At 37.8% G+C, this 24,634-nt stretch overlaps 1 protein-coding gene across 1 annotated transcript in view; it reads right to left on the bottom strand.

Moving 5' to 3' along the window:
• LOC112181193 overlaps positions 1–24,227 on the bottom strand; it is a gene marked incomplete at its 3' end in the record, with an annotated part of 93,441 nt that extends 69,214 nt beyond the window's left edge. The window contains 8 exon segments of the mRNA XM_040512279.1: positions 12,051–12,795; positions 12,931–13,292; positions 19,236–19,457; positions 20,001–20,068; positions 20,171–20,465; positions 21,246–21,764; positions 23,117–23,213; positions 23,848–24,227. Coding sequence (XP_040368213.1) covers positions 12,051–12,795; positions 12,931–13,292; positions 19,236–19,457; positions 20,001–20,068; positions 20,171–20,465; positions 21,246–21,764; positions 23,117–23,213; positions 23,848–24,227 — 2,688 coding nt within the window.
• Positions 24,228–24,634: the final 407 nt, after the last annotated feature.

The raw sequence follows: 24,634 nt of genomic DNA, 5'->3' as shown, positions 1-24,634 counted from the left end.
AGCCAACCAGAAATGTTCATCATGAAGAGTAGAGCAACTTTCATACCTGGAGCTAAGTCTGGTTCGGCCAAGATCGTCCTAGATCAAGCTTACAAGATCGGCCAATCGCAGCCGTCTGATCAAACCCCAGATTCGTTGTGCACCGCAGATTTTCAAACCTAGATCTTCCACTCCACACACAAAATCGTCCTTCAAGGCGGGCATGAGGATGATCAGAAGGAGGAGGAGATTCCAAAACCAAGAAGGATCGGCTGAGACGTCGCCGGAAAAGTGGATTTCCGGTCGGGTCCCGATTCGTCTACTGTAGCGGCTCCGATCACTACCTTCCGGTGAACCGCCGTGAAAACCAACACCACAGGGAGGAGCGCACGGAGGAGGCGAACAGATCTGGCCTCGTCTGGTGGTCCGCCGTCGCCGGAGCTCGTCGGAAAATCCGGGTCGGATCCACCGGGTCTGGGTCGGGTCAGTCGAAAATCAGGAGAGAGAACGGAGAGAAATGAGAGTTTCCGAAAATGGAAACTTACCAAATGAGAATAGTAACTTTCCCGAAAGGGAAACCCCTATATATAGTAACTTTCCAAATTTTTCAAACACTCACAACTTTCTCATACGAACTCCGATTTCCGCGTTCCACATGTCCACGAACTCGTATCGACGCGCTCTACAACTTTCGTGGAGGAAGTTTTCAGAGAATCCCAACGAATAAAAAGTCAACCTTTGGCAACCCCCCTAAAACCATATTCTTCAATTAATTATTCGCCCGAAATACTTCCGCTCCATCCAAGAGCCACGAAACGGTCCGATACCCACAATTTAAATTCCGGAAAATCCTCGGAAAATAAATACGAATTTCTGGGGCATCACAATCCGTCAACATTAAATATGAATCATTAAGTGCAGTTAGAATTATGAATTCAAACATGTATGCATCCATAAGAAGTTACAAACGCACAAACATGTAGCATATAATCTCGACCATTGTACATAGCCTTTACCACTTCAATTTATGCCCCAAAACGATTAGGTGAATCAGAACACAAATTTGGCTTTATTAACCTGCAGATTAACATAGTTATTCAACCAAAATCATATGCTTAAAGATATAAAGGATGGCACAAAATCATATTATAAAGATATCATAAACAAATCAAGAACATAAAGAAACAAATCTGAAAATTACTAACATAAACTCGTTCTCAACAAAAATCCAATTCCAATAATAAAGGTCATAAACGAAATCTGAAATTCAATACTAAAGAGTACGAAAACAGAAATAAGGGCCATGAATTACACTTTTTGATCTTCAAGGAAGCTTGGAGAACGTCAAGAGAACACAAGGCTTGGCCTTCAAGAACACGAACAGCCTTGGAGAAGTCCTAAAGCTCTTCACGATCAGAGGCTTTTTCTGAATATTTCGAGAGGGTTTTGGAGAGAAGAGAGCTAAGCTAATGAACTGAATTTTGTATGAAGAAGTGATGATTTTAGAGTAGAGAATGGCTGCTATTTATAGTGGATTTGTCATCTCTTGTGATGCAATCATGGCCAATCATCTTGAGGTGATTTCTCCTCCAAATTTACTTGATTCTCTCATGACAAAGTCTTGATTTTTCTGATCTCTTTTCCCCTTAATGACTCATTGTATATTCCTTGAATAGTGACCAGATACATCCCTTATTCTTCTCCTTTAAATTGCACTAATATCTTCTTCCAATTGTGCACATAATGAACTCCTACAATCAAGAAAAATCAGAATTTAATTAGTGTTATAATCAATAGTAAATAAGATAATCAATAATAAATATTGAATATAAACACTCCCTTTTATCTCCCTGAATTCTTCATGATTTTTCCTTGAATTCATCAGTCAAGAGTTCTTAATGTGATGGACTCTCATTAAAATATAAAAATCAGAAATAAAAAAGTTCAAATGAAGAAAGTTTCCTAAAACAAAATAGGAAATATTTCCTAAAATGAAAGAGGAAAGTTTCTAAAATGACTTGTCCTTAATTTATGCTCATTTCTGCTCTTTTTTGCCTGTTTTCTCCATTTCTGTCCTTGAAGTACCTAAAAACATAAACTGTGTTATAATTATTAATTTTAAGAGAATAACTTAACCAAATGAGGGAAAATACATAATTAAAATGTCACACTTTATGCTCTTATCAGTTTTCTTTGTTTCTTTCGAATTCTATGTCTATATATATACTTGTATATTTTGTTTTTCTCTCATTCTTTGTTTTCTAATTCGTAACATGTATGTGCTCTTTCTCTAACTTTTGTTTGTTCTAATTTTATGCATGCTTGTAACTTGTAAAATTCTAATTTTTGTAAAATTTGTAAAGTGTTCTTTTAATTTCGTAACTTTTGTATATTCTTTCTCTTTAATTTGTTTCTCACATGTTAGCACCCTCAATCCCCGGCTTGAACGATCCCTGCTTACTCTATACTAACGCTCGACATTTTCAGGGTTTAAATTGGCGATTGCTTTTGCACGTATCATGAATATTGTTGTTTTCGTAAATATTATATATATGTTCATATTGTGATCGAAATTTAGTAAAGAAAATACTTAGGTTGTTATTTATATTATTGAATACGAGTTTTATTGTGAGTTGTAAATTAACGAGGAATAGGTGAAGTCGTGTTTATTAATATTGACCTAAACCCCTTATTGGTACCTAGTTCAGGTCCCTTAAGGTTGAGGGCGGTTTTTATTAATATTCATTGAACTGTCTTCACACCTAGGACCTTTTTCATCTAAGTAAGTATAGCCTATGTGGGATGGTGTCTAGGAAGGGGACAACGTTCATAACAGGTTTTGGATCCAGAAGTGCTTACAAATGGGCCTAAACCACATTGTGGGAGTAGCTCATGCCAAAATGGATTCTGCCTCTTGTGTTCGCCCTCCCCTACCTGGCCATTTCAGTAAGGTTGCCCAAAGGATGTAGGAGGGACTTTGTGTCGAGACAACTATACTTGGGCCGCACGTCCACTTGATTTACCACTTGGAATTTAATTCGAAATCAATGATATGTATAACAAAAGAAAATGTTGTGATACACTAAGGTATATTGGATTAAACATAGTCTTGAAAAGGGTAGCTGTTTCAGTCCGATTGCACATCGAGACTCCCTGTTCCCGTACCTAAGTGTTGAAATAATTGTAAATAAAAGAAAAGAAAAGAAAAAGAAATAATTGTATAAAATTTTCGTGAATAGTAAAAATCAGGTTTATGAGAGTATGAATTTTATTATAAGTTTTTGACCATAATGGAATAGGTGAAGGACTTTGTCTTTAACATTAGTCTTGCACCCTTCTCTTTCATGTGGCGCACCTTAGTAGCATAGGGTGTCTAGGTTGATTGGATACGAGAAGTGCTAGCAAAGGGTCTCGTCCCCTGCTAAACAAGTGAGCTGAGCTCCGCCAAAATCGTTCCTCTACTACCTGGCTCTATGTAAAAAGAGTTACCAAAAGATTGAGGAGGGCGACTAGTATTAAGGATCGAGCCCTTGGGCCGCACGTCTAAACCTTGGTTAAGGGCTTATAATGGGATTCAAACTTTTATTAACTATGCCATACCCTAACTAAAATTTGTATATATGTAACATCATACTTTGTGAAATTTTTGTAATTTATACTTCTCTCTATACTTGTAAATTCGTGAATAGTAAATCGTGAATAGTGACTCGTGAATAGTGACGTTTATGTATAAATCATTCACTTGTATTTAGTTCACTATACAATTTACTAACTTCTCTAATTTTTAAAAATGTTCAGGATCTCTATGAATGACTTACACCTTTATTTTAGTTCACCAAAAAAAAAATAAATAAATAAAAAAATAAATAAAAAATCTTTGGTTTTAGAGTCTTTTTGTTTGTTTGAGTCTTAGGATGCCCTTAACGTCTATGATGAACATGTCTCTGAATTCATGGCTGAAGGTTTTCACAATCGAAATAGGACTTAATTGAATTCTGTGGTTAATCGACATTGTAATGCTTGTATGAAGATTTGAGATAGGATTGTAACTTGGTTCATTAAGCATGCTAGGATTAAGTCTGATTCATTTTACCCTAAGTGAGCTGTTGAGCTAAAATACTTTCTTTTCGAGTGCTTATTGATAAATTCAAAATTTCATGGCTGTATTTGCAAAACCTTATCATTCTTTGAAAATCCAATGATCATGTGCCATAGATTTTAATGGACTAGAGAGTACTAGAACTCGGCTGTTGTGACTGTCAAAACTTGTATGCCATAATATGCACTGATCCTGGATGGGATAGAAGGCATTAGGGTAACCACCATAGCCAAACAAGCATGTGTCCCCAACTGTGCCCGTCGTGGGACTCCTTAGAATGAACCCCTTTGAGCCTACGTTGAAAACCTTTGTTTCATCACCCTCACTACCCTACCATGAGCTTAGTACAGGATATCTCTACCCTTGTCTTAGGGACTTAGTAGAGCATGACATAGTATGTAGGGGTGACGATGAAAGACAAGTGTGGGGTGGGGAAAATCCAAGAAAAAAAAAAAAAGAAAGAAAAAAAATTTTGCCGTAAAAATAAAATGAAAAAGGAAGAAAGAAAAGCGGCAAAAGAGGAGGAAAAATTGAAAAGAAAACTCTTGGGAAATTGTTGAACTGTGGTTTTGGACTTTCAAATTTGTAGAAGGCTCAAAGTTGAAAATTATGCCTTTGTCCATTCCCATGTTGGTTAGAGTGAAGGTTTGGCCCAAAACAATGATATTTGGTCTGCAAAAATGATGACATAAGGTGGTCCATATATGCTCTGCTAGGTCCTTTAGATTTTTGTATCCTTAATCTTCATTTCAAAAACCCTAGCTTAGCCCCATTACAACCTGTTTTAAATGCTGACTTGATCCTTGAGATGGGCAGTCTTTGGTTAGTGGAGTCAGGTACGCAGTCGAGCTTATGGTTTAGGTCCATTTGTGCACTTAGTCATTTCTTGAGGTCTTTAATAATTCTTCACAAAATGCGTTTGTTGATGAAATATGCAAGCTGTTTGTTGCCTTAAAATTTATTCTCTTGCATATACTTGAGAGTGAAGCTTTTAAGCATAGCCATTTCTGAGAGAAAAATCGAGAGTATGCCCTGTGAGTTTGGATTGGATTTGTTCGAAACATGCTATCATTCACTGTATAACTTAAGTTCTCCATATCTTGCTTAGTCATATGAATGTCACAGGTTTATTAACCATGGAATTATCTATGCAATTTTGATTAAGTGTTTAACGTGAAAGCCATGAGTTTGGAGTCTCGGAGACAACAGTTAGGTGAAGTAGAGTCATTTACTTGTTTTTTGTCGAGTCGTTGTTTTGTTTTGTATTTTTGTTTTGCTAAGGGACTAGCAAAAGCTAAGTGTGGGGTAGTTGATAGGACAAAAAATTGTGACGATATTATTGAATATGTGCCCCATTTTAGCCTTGTTTCTCCCTTAAGTTTCGTGTTTTGAGTCATCGAGTCATTTTGAGAGTCTTGTAGAGTGTTTGGAGTGAAATAGGCGAAAAAAGTAAAATTCATGAAAAATCCTAGCTGGATCAAGATTCCTAACTGTCAACTATTTTTGCGGTCTTTACATTTTAATTCCCTTTATTTTCTCTAGAAAATTCTGATATTCTCCTGCTTGTTGTAGGAAACCTTGCCTGGTGGAACTCTTGGAAACAACAATGATGGAGTCATAAAATAAAGCATTAAGACATTTGACCAAGCAATGAAGAAGGGAAATAAAGGAGAAAGACGTTTTTAGCTGAAGAATAAAGGAGAAAAGACGTTTTCAATTGAGGAATAAAAGAAAAAGATGTTTCAGCTGGAAAAATAAATAAGAGAAAGACGTTTCAGCTTGGAAATTAAAGGAATTGCCCCATTATGAGAGGAGTTAAGGTCATAAAGGAGACGTTTCAGTTGGGAAAGCCAACCAATGCTCCCCTATAAATAGGCAATGTCCAGAATAGAATTGGCATCACTTCCTGGCCAAAAACCATTCCAAGACTGCCCAATTCACTTCTTAAACTTCCATCACCTACAAGACCGTGACACCATCCATCCATCAATCTACTAAGCTCTTAGGCGCTGAGTCAAGGACGCTCCACCACCATAGCAGAGACAAGTTCATCACCTTGTTGCTAAGCCGCTGAGGAAAGCTTCAAAGTGTAACTATGACTCTACTTATAATTTTTGTTTCGGTTTTGTGTGTTTCAATTTGCGAGTTGTGTAATTGGAGACATGGAATTTTCAGAATATTTTTATTAATATTTTTGAGATTTTCAGTTTATTATTGAGTTAATTTCGAGAATTCTTTTATGATGCATGTTACAATCTTGTGCCCTTTTACGTGTTTAGGTAATTTTCAGAGTTAGGTTAATAAGTTTGCATGCTAGAATAATGGTGAGAGTTCTTGTGTGTTTTCTTAATTTGCCAAGAGTAATTGTTATTTGTTAAGGCGCTGAGTTAAACAAGTAGCAATTAGTTCTAAAAAGTGGTAAAAACTATGTTCAATGGTTAAACGATTCTGGAAATTACGTGTTAAATTCTATGTCTAATGGTTAATTTGCACGTGTGAGTTGATTCGAGGGTTAGATAATACTACTAGTTAAGAGAATTACGCTGAGTGTTTTCGAAAATTAGTAGTATTAGGCTTGGTAAGGACTTTTCCGATCCAATCCTACATTAGAACGAATCAGATAAATGGATTGATCCGCTGAGGCTTTCCATTTGAGCTCTTATCTAGGCATTAAAGATGGGCACATTTTTGTAGCATGTTGAAATGGATTTTCTGTTTTTACACTTAGTAATTTCCAAGTGGAATCATCAAGGTTAGGGAAGTCGATCATTGTATATAGTTTTATTTGTTTTGTTTTTATTTTAAGTAGATTAGGAAACAAATTTCAAAACCCCCCATTTTATTCTTTTATTTGTTAATTGACCTTTTTGTGTAGGCGTACCCTACAATCCCCGGACTGAACGATCCCTGCTTATCCTATACTGACAACTACATTTTGCAGGGTTAAATTGTGTGGCTATTTCAGCCGCATCAATTTTTACTACCCCACACTTAGCTTTTGCTAGTCCCTTAGCAAAACAAAAATACAAAACAAAACAACGACTCGACAAAAAACAAGTAAATGACTCTACTTCACCTAACTGTTGTCTCCGAGACTCCAAACTCATGGCTTTCACGTTAAACACTTAATCAAAATTGCATAGATAATTCCATGGTTAATAAACCTGTGACATTCATATGACTAAGCAAGATATGGAGAACTTAAGTTATACAGTGAATGATAGCATGTTTCGAACAAGTCCAATCCAAACTCACAGGGCATACGTATAATTTAACCCTTTAAATATCATTAGTAGTATAAGCAAATAGGGATCGTTCTATTCCGGGGATTGAGGGTACACCTGTCAATGTAGGACAATATAAACAATTAAAATAAAACAAAGTATAATATTTACACAATATAAACACAATTTACGAATTAGGGGGGTTTTAGGTTTTGGTTTTCGAAAATTAAAAGAAAGAATAAAACTAAGTATAAACAAAAACACAAATACAAGAATGATATGTAAGAAACAAAGATTAAAACCGATTTCATGATTAAATTCGAATACAAACCTACATTGTTCTTCCAAGTCATGTGAAAGGAGTTGATCATGTGAAACATTCGAAAGCAAACGATTTCCCATATTTTACTTTTCAATGCTAATTAATCTAAGTGAAAGCACATAGACTAATCCTATCAAGCATGTAATCAAACCCTAGAAAGCTAGTCAATCATACATGTTCAACGCAAGAAGTTCAAGGAAAGGCTATCAACTCAAGTGCACAACTTAGTATGAATAAGTTCACCTAATTGCTATCCTCTTCAATTGAATTCGATTTTTGTCCAAAACCTTTACTACTTTGATTCAAGTTTACACAAAACGAAAAGTCGATTTCATGTTCTTAAACCTAGCACCAATTATATCAAAACCCTAAGTGTTTCGAACCACATAAGATTAAAATACAAAAGTTATCTATAAAGCAAACTCAATCGAACAATCACACATAAGCAACTTTGGAATCACAACATAGAAATCGAAAATCCTTAATCAATCATAAATTTTCAGAATATAAACCTTGTTCAAACATAAACGTTAACTAGAACAACTTCCAACGAAATCAAACAAGGAGAATCAAAAGTGATTACAAGAAAGAAGGTTGAATTACACCGTGAATGGAGAGATGGATGAATAACTCGAATGATGAACTAATGAAACTCGAAAGCAAGCTTCAAAGTACACGGCTTCAAGGTGGAATGGATGATGATGCTCACGGCCTAAGCTTGCTTCTTCCTTCCTTGCTTGAAAACGCCAAAAGTTGCACTAGAGAATGGAGAGAGCTTCCGCGCGTAGAGAGAATTTTCTGAATTGTAAAGTGGTTTTTGGAGACGTCTAGGGTGAGTGTATATATAGGGAACGGCATGTCTTGGCTTCCAAGCCGTGAGTTTTCTGATTTATTTACCAAGGAATTAAATTAATAATTCCACATGCCTTCCACCAATGAGAAATTGCCAAGTAAGCCCTAGTGTGTCATCCAACCAATCATAAAACTCCAAGGAGATACCCTAATATATTCTTGCCGAAATTCCTTGAATATTTTCTGATTTTCTTCTTGATATTTCGGCCAAAACATGCTTAGGGTTTCTAGGAATGAACCTAGACGCAATTTGGTCTCTTTCTTGATTTCTTTCCTTAAACTCCACCCTAGAAAATCTCTTGCGTAATCTTTGATTCTTCCCTTGATTTTTCACGCCACTTTTGCCTCCTCCTTTTGATTTTCACGGCAATGCAACCCTAGGGTTTCCTCCATGCGTCACAAACCCTAATTCCATGGGCTTTTGATGGGCCTTGATCCATTTTGCCGAAAATCCATAGAGTTCTTGGGCCTCGTTGCTTCAACTTCAAGTCTTCTCATCTTCCAACGCAAAACTCATTATTTTTCCATTTCTTTTTCATGGTTGCGTTGGAAACTTGCTCGGGAAGCCTTCCTCCATTTCGCAGGGTTTCCTAGTTGGATTAGGAAAGCTTATTTCTTCATTTCTGCTCAAATGTGTGGGCCAATTTCTCTCAAGTTCGTTCGTCTTGACGTTCGCAAGCTCCTCTTTCCATTCGTGCGTTCATTTCCACTTTTTAGCTCGGAGGTCCTGAAAATAGAAATTAATATGAAAAATGGAAACTTACCTAATTTGAAAAATAGAAACTTTCTAAAAATGAGAAATGGAAAGTTTCTAAAAATGAAAAATAGAAACTTACTAAAAATGAAAAATAGAAACTTTCCAGAAATGAGAAATGAGAAATGAGAAATGAGAAATGAGAAATGAGAAATGAAAAATGAGAAATGAAGACAAAAATGGAAACTTTCTACAATAAGGAACTTTCCCAATCAAAGAATGGAAACTTTCCCAAACAGGGATTTTTCAAGGAAATGGCGCAGAAAAATGTAGGGAAATGCAGTTAAAACGTCGCATTAAAATGCTCCTATCAAATTCCCCCACACTTAGCTTTTGCTAGTCCCTTAGCAAAATCACAACACAAACACGACTACGACTCAACAAAAATTAAAGACTCGACACATAAAAGACTCTATTGCCCTTTAACTATTTGTCTCAGCAATCTCTTACTTTCATAACACCAAGATTAGCACTTCACCAAGAATCAATGTTTAGGCATTCGAGAGTTAATTAAAACACATAAGCTACATATACACAAGTAGGACTTGGTTGGAACAATGGTGATGGTTTCTGTTAAGCATGTTTCAAACAAGTATGATTCAAATCCTCACAAAGTATATCCACTCTTTCTTCTCTCAGATTATGGCAATGCTTAAAAGCTTATACACTCAAGTATATGTGAAAGATAGCAAGTGTATCACATATTGCAAGAAACGAAAGCACATGTATAAATTTCTTTTAAAGATCTCATGAAGGATATCAACTACTTGCACAGATGGACCCAAGCCATAGGTTCAACTCTTGTAACTCATCTCCACATCAAGGGCTGTCCCATCTTAAGGATCAAGAAGGTCTTATCAAAGGTTGTAATGGGGCCATGGCTCAAGGTTTTAAAGAAACGAAGGGTAAGGAATTTAACAAAGTGTTCTAAAAACCTAGCAGAGCTCCTGCAAATGTAGAGAGACTTCTAGAAATCCACCAAGTCTGCAAAAACGTCACTATCCCATGGGGGCGTTATAAAGGGGCCTAATGTCTTCATGTTGGGCCCAAACTTCACTCTAAACTTCCTTTGGTTACTAATGAGTTGGACAAAGGCCAAATTTTTCTGTAATGGGCCTTCAAATCAAAGTAAACTCCAAACTCACCAAGTATGGGGGACTAAAATCCATAGATATTTCATCTTTTTCTTTCTTTTTGTTTTCTAGCCGTACACTTTTTCTTTTTCACTTTCTTTTTCTCGGCTTTTTCATACATTTTTTCTCTTATGGACAAGTCTACCCCCACACTTGAGCTTTCACCCCTTCTTATTCTTCATTATGGACGCCAAAAATCTTCAAGTAAAGTCTCAGTTTAGCTCCACTAAGTTCTTAGAACAAAGGGTAGGGTTATAGCTATACTAAGTTTTAGGTTAAAGATTTTTAAGGGTGATGAAAGAAAAGGCTTAACGTAGGCTCAAAGGGGTTTATCTAGGGGAGTCCCACGACGGGCACAATTAAGGACACAGGTTCATTTGGCAATGGTGGTGATCCTAGGGTGCCTCTATCCTTTCCAGAATCAGGGCCATGTATTGATATAACGTCTCAACAAGCACAAGAGTGAATTCTAGCATTCTCTAGTCCATCAAACTTAATCTATGGCAAGTAGTCAATCAAATGAAAGAATAATGAGATTATCAAAACATCGCCAAGAAAATAAGAATATATTTTCAATTATCACTCCAATAAAAAGGGACATGGGCTCAATTATCTCACATGGGTCTATATGAATCAAAACTCATCTTAACATGCTCATATTCTGTACCAAAGTCACGAAATCCATATCCACTACAAGGCACACATTTTTCATATATCTCAATTAACCAAAGAATACCATTTTAAAGTCATCTCAATTTTGTGATTCTCTTTTAGTCGTAATTTCAGAGATATAGAATCATCCTAGACAGTTGAAAGGGCATCCTAAGACTCAAAACAAAATAACAAAAGATAAGGACTCAATAGACGTTAACTAAGGACTAGGGTTATTTCCTTTCTCCTTTCGGTAACTCCTTTGGGATGTGACCAGGTAAGGAAGGGAACGATTTTGGCGGAGCTCAGCTCACTTGTTTAGCGAGGGACGAGACCCTTTGCTAGCACTTCTCGTATCCAAACCAAACCTAGACATCACACCTTAATAGATGCGCCTACGATAAAGAAATTATTTCACCCAAAACATGACTCAATGACTCCATAAAGCAACGAAATTTTGTTGATTTTTTTGACATTTTTCGATTTTTTTGTATTTTTCAATATATATGACTCAAGACAAAAGTGTAAATTCCTTCCCCCACACTTAAATATTGCATTGTCCTCAATGTAATCAATCATAAGCATGCAATGAACAAATAAGCATAAAGGATAGAGATTTACGAAAATGTCTACTAAGTTCAAAAAAGAAAATATGAAAAGAAAGAGAAATAGGGAAGGAGAAATCAAATCTGCGTGTGTAGACTCCTTCACAGCTACTTCTGAATTGGGTTGCCTCCCAAGCAGCGCTTAATGTTTATAGTCTTTCAGCCTAGACTTGTACCTCCAATTAATCCTCATGTTGTGGAGCGTTTTGGAGGGGTACATCCTCCACTTCATCCTCCACAAACGTCTCATAGTATGGCTTGAGGCGATGGCCATTCACTTTGAACTCGTTACCTGTTTGTTCACTCTTTATCTGCACAGCTCCATGAGGAAACACATGAGTAATAACAAAAGGTCCAATCCAACGAGAACGAAGTTTACCTGGAAAGAGTTTAAGACGAGAATGGAATAAAAGAACTTTCTGTCCCACAACAAAAATCTTCCTACGAATCATCTTATCATGGAAGGCCTTAGTCTTTTCCTTGTAGATCTTGGCACTTTCGAAAGCATCATTCCTAATCTCCTCTAACTCTTGCAATTGTAGCTTCCTATGAAGCCCAGCCTCATCTAGATCCATGTTAAACTGCTTCACAGCCCACCAAGCTTTGTGCTCTAACTCCACAGGTAAATGGCACGGTTTGCCATAGACAATTCGATATGGGGACATACCTATGGGAGTTTTGTATGCAGTTCTGTAGGCCCACAAAGCATCCTCCAAACGCAAGGACCAATCCTTTCTGTTAGGGTTCACAGTCTTCTCCAATATTCCCTTGATTTGACGATTTGAGACTTCAGCTTGTCCACTTGTTTGTGGATGATAAGGTGTAGAAACCTTATGTGTCACATCATATTTCTTCAAGAGAGCCTCAATCGTTCGATTGCAAAAGTGGGAACCACCATCACTAATGAGAACTCTAGGCATGCCAAACCTGCTAAAGATGTTAGACTTGATAAAATCTGCAACAACCTTAGAGTCATTAGTTCGAGTGGCTTTTGCCTCCACCCATTTCGACACATAATCCACAGCAAGCAAGATATAGAGAAATCCAAAAGATGAAGGAAAAGGTCCCATGAAATCTATACCCCAGACATCAAATATTTCAACAGTTATGATATTGGATAAAGGCATTTGATCTCTAGAGCTTAGATTTCCTGTTCTTTGGCATCTATCACAAGTTAAACAATATGCATATGCATCCTTAAATAAGGTTGGCCAAAAGAACCCAGATTCCAACACTTTAAACGCAGTTTTCTTAGACCCAAAGTGACCTCCACATGCTTTAGAATGGCAAAAAGAAAGTATGGCATTATGTTCATGTTCAGGCACACATCTCCTAATCAATTGATCAGAGCAATATTTCCACAGATAAGGTTCATCCCAAACATATTGCTTAACAGTTTTCTTAAGCCTATCCCTATGAGCACGTGACATGGTATCAGGAATCTTCCTAGAAACAATGTAATTCACAATATCCGCATACCATGGTTCACTTACCTGGATTCCAAAGAGTTGTTCATCTGGAAACGTCTCCACCAAAGGGAGAGGGTCTTCTGCGTGCACCAAACGACTCAAGTGGTCAGCTACCACGTTCTCACTACCCTTCTTGTCCTTGATTTCAACGTCAAACTCTTGCAAGAGTAGGATCCATCTAATGAGCCTTGGTTTCGCCTCCTTCTTGGTCATCAAGTACTTCAAAGCTGCATGGTCAGTATAAATAATCACCTTGGTACCAAGTAAGTAGGAACGAAACTTCTCAAGGGCAAAAACAACTGCAAGGAGCTCTTTCTCTGTAGTTGAGTAGTTCAGTTGTGCATCATTCAGAGTCCTTGAGGCGTAGTAGATGGTGATACGTGCAAAGCATCGCCAATTTAAACCCTGAAAAATGTAGTTGTTAGTATAGAATAAGCAGGGATCGTTCAAGCCGGGGATTGAGGGTGCTAACATGTGAGAAACAATTTAAAGAAAATAATATACAATTTACAAAATTATAAGAACACTTTACAAGTTACACGAAAATTAGAGAGAATTAGAAAGACATACATTTAACACAAAGTTAGAGAACAAAGAATGAGAAAACAACAAAAATATACAAGTATATATATAGGCATGGACGAAAATAAGAGAGAAAACAAGTTAGAAAAGGTTTAGAAATCCTACTCCTATTTATACACAATTTACAAGTCCATATCACATTGGGAATCCATATACAACAAGGATTACTAGTTATATACTAATTAGGATTACTTAATTACTAAGAAAACAAATTATTGACCAAGTCAAACACAAAATACTAAGTCAAAACTAACTCTAACTACTTTCCCTAAAATTTAGGAGCTAATCCCTAAAAAATAGGAGCACATAACAAACTCATAACAAACTCCTAAAAAACACTAAAACTAAAACAAACACATATTTACTATTCACGGAGACACTATTCACGAAATTAAAAACATTTATTTTTTATTTTATTTTTATTATTATTTTTATTTAACTAGGTTAACATGCTACCTAAAAATCTAAGTTAATTTTATTTATTTACACAAACAAGAAAACATAAAGATGGGGGGTTTTTTGAAGATTGAAAACATAAAATTTCGAAAACATTAAAAGATTGAAAACGTTTTTATTTACATAGGTGGGAAAAGAAAGATTTTTGGAAAACAATTCATCAAGAACAATTCAAGAACAACATATTCATGCATCCCTTAATCTTGTTAATTACCATGGAAAGATATCAACCAAGAAACAAAGTTACACGCGCCCAATGTCCCTTATATGACTTCCCTTTACACAATTGATCGACGAAGCGCCAAACCAACATATTCCAAATGCAAGTATCACACAATCGAAGCGACTCATAATCTCATGCATTCAAATCATTAAGAGCAAGTGAAAGTTTAGTCAATAAACATGCAAATTCAAGTACTCGAAGCGAATCTTTTCATTACATGCATAATCTGATCTCGACCTTTGTCCAAAGCCTTTACTACTATATTGAATTAGGGTCACGAAGCGTTTAACCTAATTACTAGCTCCAATTACATGCAATCATCCTAAGTTTGCAACCAAAGAACAAGAACACATAAAAGTTATCTATAAAACAAAACCAGATTATCAATCCATATTTCGGCAATTAATCAAGATCAAGAACACACAAACACATCAATCATAGAAAAGAACATCCAAATCGCATCCAAAAATCAGAAAGTTATCTCATGGTTTCGGTTTTACACATAAGGAAATCAAAAACAGAATTTATATCAAACAAGTTACAAAACCGTAAGGAAAACATGATGAAGATGGTAAGAACAACCCTTAGACACGTCCCAAGGTTCCAAAGCAGCTCCAAGGTGGTGGCACAAGGTGAAGATCACGGCAAGGATGGAGGATGGCACGGCTAGGAACTTGTAGATGCAAAAACCTGAAACTCAAGAGCAAACCGGTGAGAAACGAAATTGTGGAGAATAATGTGTCAACCCTGAACGTCTAATACACAAGGTATATATAGTAGAACGTCTCAAGGCACTCCCAATTCGTTTCTACTTGGTTTCTCTTAGTTCGTGTTGATTTAGGACTCCTTTGGCACAAAACAGATTTCCGGCAGGATTGACCTCAGTCCACTAAAACGTCCATAACTTCCTCTAGAAAATAGCTATTGATGAACCGTAAAAATATTTGGAAACTAGACATCCGTAGCTTTCCAACCATATAAAGATCATAATTTTCTGAGCTCTGAGCGATTTTTGACACTCCGTTGAAGTTGACTGATCTGCACAGGCAGATTTCCGAATCTGTAATGGATTTGACTTTTAATGCACAAGTTGAGTCCAATTCGGTTTTCCTTCACATCACATGCCTCTCACATGCCTTCCACGCCTATTCTGAAGTAGAAACGTCAAGAACTCCCTAGAACCTTCAAGAATCTCACGGCAATTCCAATCCTTACTCAACAAGAAGTCCAAATTCCATATTGCTTTGTAATTCGAATCTCTTGTTGCTTCCTCTTCCATGTGCACGGCATATGACCTTCTTGAGACTTCTAGATGCTTCATGATCGTTCCATAGCTCTCCTAGTATGAGTAGAACTCCATATGCAAGTAGGTTTCCTAGTTGAATACTGCTTCCTTTTCTGCGATTCTTCTACACTCTTCCGGAACCTTCTTGAGTAATCCTTATCCAACAGGGACTCCTTATCACACTAGGATTCCATATTTGAGTAGAATTGGGTTTCCCTGTCCAAGTAGAACTTCTAATTTCCGCGACTTAAGAGTTTGAATCCAAGTCAGCTTCTGATTCCTACTCCAACTAGGATTCCTTTTCCTAGTCAAACTGGGAGAACTTCCATTTCTTCATTTCTCTTCATTTCTGCGCCACTTGTGCCTTCCTTAGCCATTTTTGGACTTTGAGACTCCATTTTCACCTGAAAAACACTAACTAAGTTAAATTGATCGAGATAAAGGAAATAACTTAGCAAAATATAGGGTTTAATCATTATTAACGTCGCATTTTATGCTCCTATCAAATTCCCCCACACTTAGCTTTTGCTAGTCCCTTAGCAAAATCAACATAACAAACCAAAAAGACTAAGACACAAAACAAAGAAACTACGAAAATAAACTAAGTATAGAAAACGAAAAACACAAGGACACAAAGACTCAAAAACGTAAAAACACTTAAACAAAAATCAAGATAAAAACGTCACAAACCAAAGACACATACATATGACTTCTACGCCCTTTAACATATTGTCTCAGAAATCTCTTACTTTCAAGTCACCAAGATTAGCACTTAACCAAGCATCACATCATCAAGATATTCAAGAGTTAATTACAAGATATAATTCACATATAAGCATGTAAGACTTGGGGGTAAACAATGGTGGTGGTTTCTTTAACATATTTCAAACAAGTCATGATTCAAACCTCACATGGATATATCACTCTTTCTTCTCTCAGATTCAAAGCTCATGCTTAAAAGCTTATTCACTCAAGTATATGTGAAAGAATAGCAAGTAAATCACATACATATAAGAAACGAAAGCACATATATATTTTTCAAAGATCTCATGAAAGATATCGACTACATGCACAGATGAACCCAAGCCATAAGTTCAACAGTTATAACTCATCTCCACAGATCAAAGGCTGTCCCATCTTAAGGATCAAAGAGGTCTTACAATTTAAGGTTGTAATGGGGCCAAGGCTTAAGGTTAAAAGAAACGAAGGGATAGGAAAATCACAAAGTATCCTAAAAACCTAGTAGAGCACTTGTAGATGTAGAGAGACCAAATTTCTAATCCACCAAAGCATGTAGACGCCAAGTATCATCATGTTGGGCCCAAACTTCATTCTAACCTTCTTCCGAACAAGTGAATTGGACAAAGACCAAAATTTTCAACAATGGGCCTTCAATTTAAAACAAACTCCAAATTCACCAAGTATAGGGGACTAAAATCCATAAACACTTAAACAATATCACACATTTTCTCTTAATTGCCGAAATATTCTTTTCTTGATAATTTTTTTACGATTTCATTCTTTTTTTTTTCTTTTTCGGCAATAACATACAAAGATTACATATGGACAAGTCTACCCCCACACTTGAACTTCTTCATGTCTTCAAAATTCTTCCTTGACGCCAAAACTCCAAGCAAAGTCTCAAAAATATGCTCCACTAAGTCTTTAGAACAAAGGGTAAGGATATAACTATACTAGGGTTAAGGTTTAAGGAATTTTGAGGGTGATGAAAGAAAAGGCTTAATGTAGGCTCAAAATGGTTAAACTAGGGGAGTCCCACGACAGGCACAATTAGGGACACAGGCTATATTTGGCTATGGTGGTAAAATCCTAAGTAAGTACCTTTATCCTTTCCAGAATCAGGGCCATATATTGATCATAAATGTCTCAACAAGCATAAAAGTGAATTCTAGCATTCTCTAGTCCATCAAACTTAATCTATGGCAAGTAATCAATCAAGATGAAAGAATAATGAGATCAACAAAATCATCGCCAAGAAAATAAGAGTATAATTCATTTTTTCATTAATCACTCAACAAAGAAAGGGCACATGGCTCAAATTCTCACAAGGGTTATTATGAATCACAACTTATCTTCCACATGTTCATATTCTGTACCAAAGTTACGCATGCACCATATCTACTACACATTCATATGCTTTTCATACATCATAATTAACCAAAGAATATCATCAAACATTATCTCAATCTTGTGATCCTCTTTTAGCCTTAATTTCAGAGATATAAGCTCATCCTAGACAGTTAAAAGGGCATCCTAAGACTCGATCACAAAACAAACACAAAAACAACCATGTAAATGACGCACAAACAAGACAAAAACGTTTTGGACTTAGGGATATTTCCCTTCTCCTTTCGGTAACTCCTTTGGAACATGACCAGGTGAAGAGAGGAACGATTTTGGCGGAGCTCAGCTCACTTGATTGACAGGGGACGAGACCCTTTGTCAGCACTTCTCATATCCAAACTGAACCTTAGATATCACATCCCATTGGATGCGCCTACGATGAAGAAGATATTTACCCAAAATTCATTTTGACTCTAAGAATAAACAAACAAAACATATAAGTATAAAAACCAAAACATATAACACAAAACCTAAAACAAAAGTTAACGCAAAATTTTTTTATTTTCTGATTTTTCCGATTTTTTATTTTGTTTTCTTTTTTATAACCACAAAACTAGCTCCTAAAAACAAAGTGAAACGTTATACCCTTCCCCCACACTTGAATCATGCATTGTCCTCAATGTATAAACAAGTATAAAGCATACAAAACATCAATCAAGCATGGCATAAGAGTTAACGCAAGAAATCTAAAAATAAAGACAAAGTTCTCGAAAATAAAAGAGAAGGGAAGAGTTCAAGAATGCAAATCTGCGTTGATGGCTCCTCCACAGCTACGGATGAAATGGGTTGCCTCCCATGCAGCGCTTAATGTTTAAAGTCTTTCAGCCTAGACTTGCACCTTCATTTAGTCCTCAGTTGGTGGCGCCTCCTGGAGGGGTACATCCTCCACATTGTGCTCCACAAATGCCTCATAATAAGGCTTAAGACGATGGCCATTTACCTTGAACTCACTTCCAGTTGCAGGGCTCCTTATCTGTATAGCACCATGAGAAAAAACGTTAGTAACTATAAAAGGACCAACCCATCTAGAACGTAATTTACCAGGGAAAAGCTTTAATCGAGAATGAAATAAAAGAACTTTTTGACCAATTACAAAAGCCTTTCCACGAATCATTTTATCATGAAAAGCCTTTGTCTTTTCCTTGTAAATCCGAGCACTATCATAGGCATCATTTCGAATTTCCTCAAGCTCATTGAGTTGCAACTTCCTATGAAGTCCAGCTTCATCCAAGTCCATGTTGAACGTTCTAATTGCCCACCATGCTCTATGCTCCAATTCCACAGGTAAGTGGCACGCTTTTCCATACACCAACCGAAATGGAGACATCCCTATTGGCGTCTTAAAGGCAGTCCTATACGCCCACAATGCATCCTCCAAGCGTTGGCTCCAATCCTTCCTTGAAGGTCCCACGGTTTTCTCAAGTATCCGCTTTATTTCCCTATTTGAAACTTCTGCTTGTCCACTCGTTTGAGGATGATAAGGCGTGGAAACCTTATGAGTGACGTTGTACTTCCTGAGCAAAGCCTCAATGGTCTTGTTGCAAAAGTGAGAACCTCCGTCACTAATGATTGCTCTAGGCATGCCAAACCTACTAAAAATGTTAGACTTTATAAACTCTGCAACAACCTTAGAATCATTAGTCCTGGTGGCTTTCGCTTCCACCCACTTAGAAACATAATCAACAGCCAAGAGAATATAAAGGAACCCATTAGATGAAGGAAAAGGACCCATGAAATCTATACCCCAAACATCAAAGATTTCGACTATTATAACAGGAGTTAAAGGCATTTGATCTCTAGGTCCTAAATTACCAGTTCTTTGGCACTTATCACATGTCATACAAAAATTATATGCATCTTTAAATATAGTAGGCCAATAAAAACCACATTCCAACACCTTCCTAGCAGTTCTATCCGAGCCAAAGTGACCACCACATTGTTTAGAATGACAAAACTCAAGTATAGCTTTTTGTTCATTATTAGGCACACATCTCCTTATCAATTTATCAGGACAATATTTCCACAAGTAAGGATCATCCCAAACATATTGTCTAGCTAAAAACTTAAGTCTATCACGTTGAGCACTTTGCATATGACTAGGAAACGTTTTAGACACCAAATAATTAACAATATCTGCATACCAAGGCTCACTTACCTGGATTCCGAAGAGTTGTTCATCCGGAAACATCTCCACTAAGGGTATGGCGTCCTCCTCACTCACTAGCCTACTCAAGTGGTCTGCCACAACGTTGTCAGAGCCCTTCTTATCCTTGATCTCAACATCAAACTCTTGAAGCAAGAGTATCCAACGAATTAGCCTAGGTTTTGCCTCCTTCTTTGACATTAGGTACCTTAAAGCTGCATGATCAGAATAAATAATAACTTTAGTACCCAATAAATAAGATCGAAATTTTTCTAAGGCAAAAACAACAGCTAAGAGTTCTTTTTCAGTTGTAGAATAATTGAGTTGAGCATCATTGAGGGTTCTTGACGCATAGTAGATGGCATAAGGCTTCTTGTCCTTCCTTTGGCCTAGCACGGCCCCAATGGCATAATCTGAGGCATCACACATGATCTCAAAGGGAAGAGACCAATCTGGAGGAAGCATGATAGGAGCAGACGTCAGAAGCTCCTTTAAAGCATTGAATGCATCCTTGCAATCCTCCTTGAACTCAAACGCCACTTCCTTTTGAAGTAGACGACATAGGGGCCTAGAAATCTTGGAGAAGTCCTTGATAAAGCGCCTGTAGAAACCTGCATGTCCAAGAAAAGAACGGACCTCCCTCACACTTGTGGGGTATGGTAAGTATCTAACAAGATCTACTTTAGCTTTGTCTACTTCAATTCCACGTTTAGAGATAATATGCCCTAAAACTATTCCTTGTTTAACCATAAAGTGACATTTTTCCCAATTTAAAACAAGGTTAGTTTGTTCACAACGTTCAAGTATCAATTCTAAATTACTTAAGCAATTTTCGAAATCTTTACCAAAGACAGAAAAGTCATCCATAAAAACCTCAATAATTTTCTCAATAAAATCAGAGAAGATACTTACCATGCACCTTTGAAACGTACCTGGGGCGTTACATAGTCCGAATGGCATTCTTCTGTAGGCAAACGTTCCAAAAGGACAAGTGAAGGTCGTTTTCTCTTGATCCTCATGAGCAATGGCGATTTGATTGTAACCAGAATATCCATCCAAGAAGCAATAGAACTCGTGACCTGCTAACCTCTCAAGCATCTGATCAATGAATGGCAAAGGGAAGTGATCCTTCCTAGTAGTGGCGTTGAGCTTCCTATAGTCTATGCAAACTCGATGTCCAGTCACCGTTCTCTGAGGCACTAACTCATTCTCTGCATTCTTCACAACAGTTATCCCAGACTTTTTTGGCACAACCTGAACTGGTGAAACCCACTTAGAGTCCGAGATAGGGTATATGACGCCACAATCAAGGAGTTTGATAACCTCCTTCTTCACAACCTCCATCATGGGTGGATTCAAACGTCTTTGAGCCTCCCTTGTTGGCTTGGCTCCCTCCTCAAGCAAAATCCGATGCACACAAGTAGTAGGGCTAATTCCCCTGATATCCGCTAAGGTCCAACCAATCGCAGTCTTGTGTTTCTTAAGCATCTCCACAAGTCTATCCTCTTGAGTAGACGTCAATGATGAGGATATGATCACAGGTAACGTCTCTTTATCTCCCAAGTAAACATACTTCAAATGATCTGGCAATGGCTTAAGTTCTAGGGTAGGTGCCTGAATCACTGAAGGTAGAGGTTTATTAGTAGAGATGGGAAGTGAAAAAGAAGGATTTGACTTACCTACAAAGGACGTTGCCTCAAGAGAAGCAACGTTTTCTAGGTGGATGGATTCATAAGAATCCGTGAGGTCTTCCTTAGGTATGGTGGCACCATCTTCCATGAAACCAACACCACTTGCAATGGTTGAGACCATGGTATCCTCCTCCATTATTTCCATGAATTTCTGCGCAAGATCATCAAGTATATCAATAGAAAAACATGATTGAAAGTCACTTAATGGATACCTCATGGCTTCGAAAATGTTGAAGCCAACAACTTCTCCATCAAATTCCATTGACAAGGTGCCAGAATAAACATCAATTTTGGTCCTAGCCGTCCTCATGAATGGACGACCTAGCAAAAGTGGCGTTGACTTGGGAGAGGGTTCCTCCATTTCTAGGACGTAAAAATCAGCTGGGAAGATTAGCTCACCCACCTGCACAAGTACATCCTCAACTAACCCCTTAGGGTATGCATTAGATCGATCTGCCAATTGAATAATAACATTATCATGTTTAAGTTCACCTAGACCTAGAGATGCATAAATAGAATATGGCATAACATTTATAGAAGCACCTAAGTCTAGCATGGCATTTTCGAATCTAGTGGTTCCAATAACACAAGGGATAGAAAAACTCCCTGGATCCTTACACTTTTCAGGCATTTTGCGTTGAAGCACAGCTGAGACATTCTCACTTACCTTCACCACTTCTTTCTCACGGTTCTGTCTCCTTGTGGTGCAAAGTTCCTTCAAAAATTTGGCATACTTAGGAATTTGCTTAATTGCCTCAAGGAGAGGAATGTTGATTTGCACTTTCTTAAAAGTTTCCAAGATGGCCTTTTCGGCTTCATCCTTCTTGGACTTTGCATATCTGCTTGGGAAAGGCAAAGGAGAAGAAGATGGATTAGTAATAACCGAATTGAAAGAGTTAGAAACTTGTCCTTTAGGTTTCGGTTCTGCAGTAGGAGGTGTCACATGAGCCTTAGACGTTGCAGGGTCATCCTCCTCCTCTAAAATGGATGTTGAGATCTTTTTGGGAGGCGTTGGAGGATCTACAAGGGTCTTACCACTCCTTGTAGTGACGGCTTTGGCTTGCTCAAAGTGAGGATTTGGGATGGTACCACTTGGTAGCTTACCTTGCTCATGAAACTTACCCATAAACTCCACAACTTGACTCATTTGCTTCTTCATCTCATTCACATCCGTAGATATAGCATTGATTTGATTCCCATGATGAGTTTGACCTGCAATTAAAGCTTGAGTAGACTTGGTTAGAGTTCGGATCAATTCATCATTAGAAGAAGAAGAAGAAGCATTTGAATTATAATTTGAATTGAAAGGAGTAGGGTTAGGAGGTTGAGGCTTTTGATAAAAGCCTTGAGGACGTTGTTGGAACCCTTGAGGTGAACTTTGAACGTTGTCATTGTCCTTCCAACGAAAATTGGGGTGATCCCTCCATCCAGGATTGTAGGTATTCGAGTAAGGATCATTCCTAGGACGTTGGTACCCTTGTTGGAAACCTATGGCGTTAACACCTTCCTGTCCTCCACTTTCCATGAGTTGAGGGCATTGATCAGACACATGCCCTTGCATAGAACAAACTCCACACACCATGACTTGACCATGTGATCCCTGGGACACAAGAGAAGTAAGTTTGTTAATTTTATCCTCCAATTGGGCTAAAGTACTTACCTCATGGACCCTTTCACGTGTGGTGGTGGATTTGGGCCTAGAGCTTCCATATTGTTGTTGATTCAAGGCCCTATTCTCAATTAGAACCATTCCAGCCGCAGGTTCCTTATCAACAAACGATCCACCAGAAGCTGCATCTAGCATGTCTCTTTCCAAGTTGGTGAGCCCATCATAAAAACAAGTGAGCAAGGTCTCATCCTTCATGCCATGTTGAGGGCATTGCGTGGTGAGAGACTTGAACCTTTCATAGTAATCTGCATAGGACTCATCTTGCCCTTGTTGAATTCCACTTATCTTTTTCCTTAACATGATGATGCGAGATGTAGGAAAATACTTCTCAAGAAACGCCTTCATCATATCAGCCCAAGATGTAATCCGTCCACTTGGCAACTCATAAAGCCATTGCTTTGCCTTGTCAGCCAACGAAAATGGGAAGGCTTTTAACTTCAAAATATGCTCATCAGCTCCCTGAGGCTTCATGCTAGTGCAGATGAACTGAAATTCCATCAAGTGGTTGTTGGGATCTTCCATAGAGAGTCCATGGAATGTAGGAAGACGATGAAGTAGCCCAGACTTCAACTCAAAATCAGCTGTTAATCCCTCAGCTGCAGCAGGGTAGGTTATGCAGGTTGGCACTCCACCAGGTGGAATGACAGATGTAGAGAGTTGCCTGATGGTGAGAGCCATTGGTGGTGGTGGTGGTGGGACGACTAAGAGTGCACGAGGTGATGGAGGTGGCGTTTGGTGTGGTGATGGGTTAACTGAAGTGTCAGAAACTTCTGATCCTCCCTCTACTCTATTCCCTTCACTATCTAATTGAAGCTCACGGAATTGAAGAGGTGTGGTCACTGGAACGTCAAATATGTCTGAGTTCTTCTTCAATCTCTCAAGTCTATCTTTGATGACGTGAAGAGGCGTTTTGGTGTACTTAGGTGGTTCAGATGGTCCAGACATTCATTGATCCTGTTATAGAATGAAAGAATATAGTTAGTAAGATATAAACAAGACGTGGACCAAGGTACACACATCAAAAACGTCACATATAAACAAGTATACACAAGGCCAACGAAAATTGATAGTGGTTAGTTACAATCTTCTACAATTTTCGAATTAATCAATTTCAATAAGAGTTTTGCAAGTCAAGGTTTGGACGTGCGGCCCAGAGATTCTAATGTTAATACAAGTCTCCCCCCCTTTATCTTTTGGTAACTCTTTTGGCACAGAGCCAGGTAGTAGAGGAACGATTTTGGCGGAGCTACTCCCACATAGTGGTTTTGGCCCTCTTGTAAGCACTTCTCGTATCCAATCAACCTAGACACCCTGTGTTACTAAGGTGCGCCGCAGAGATAAAAGGAGTTGCT

The sequence above is a fragment of the Rosa chinensis genome, unplaced genomic scaffold (genome assembly GCF_002994745.2).
Source record: "Rosa chinensis cultivar Old Blush unplaced genomic scaffold, RchiOBHm-V2 RchiOBHmChr0c02, whole genome shotgun sequence".
NCBI classification, from domain to species: domain Eukaryota; kingdom Viridiplantae; phylum Streptophyta; class Magnoliopsida; order Rosales; family Rosaceae; genus Rosa; species Rosa chinensis.
The sequence above is the reverse complement of the archived record's forward strand: the minus strand, read 5'-3'. Positions and strand labels throughout refer to the sequence as shown.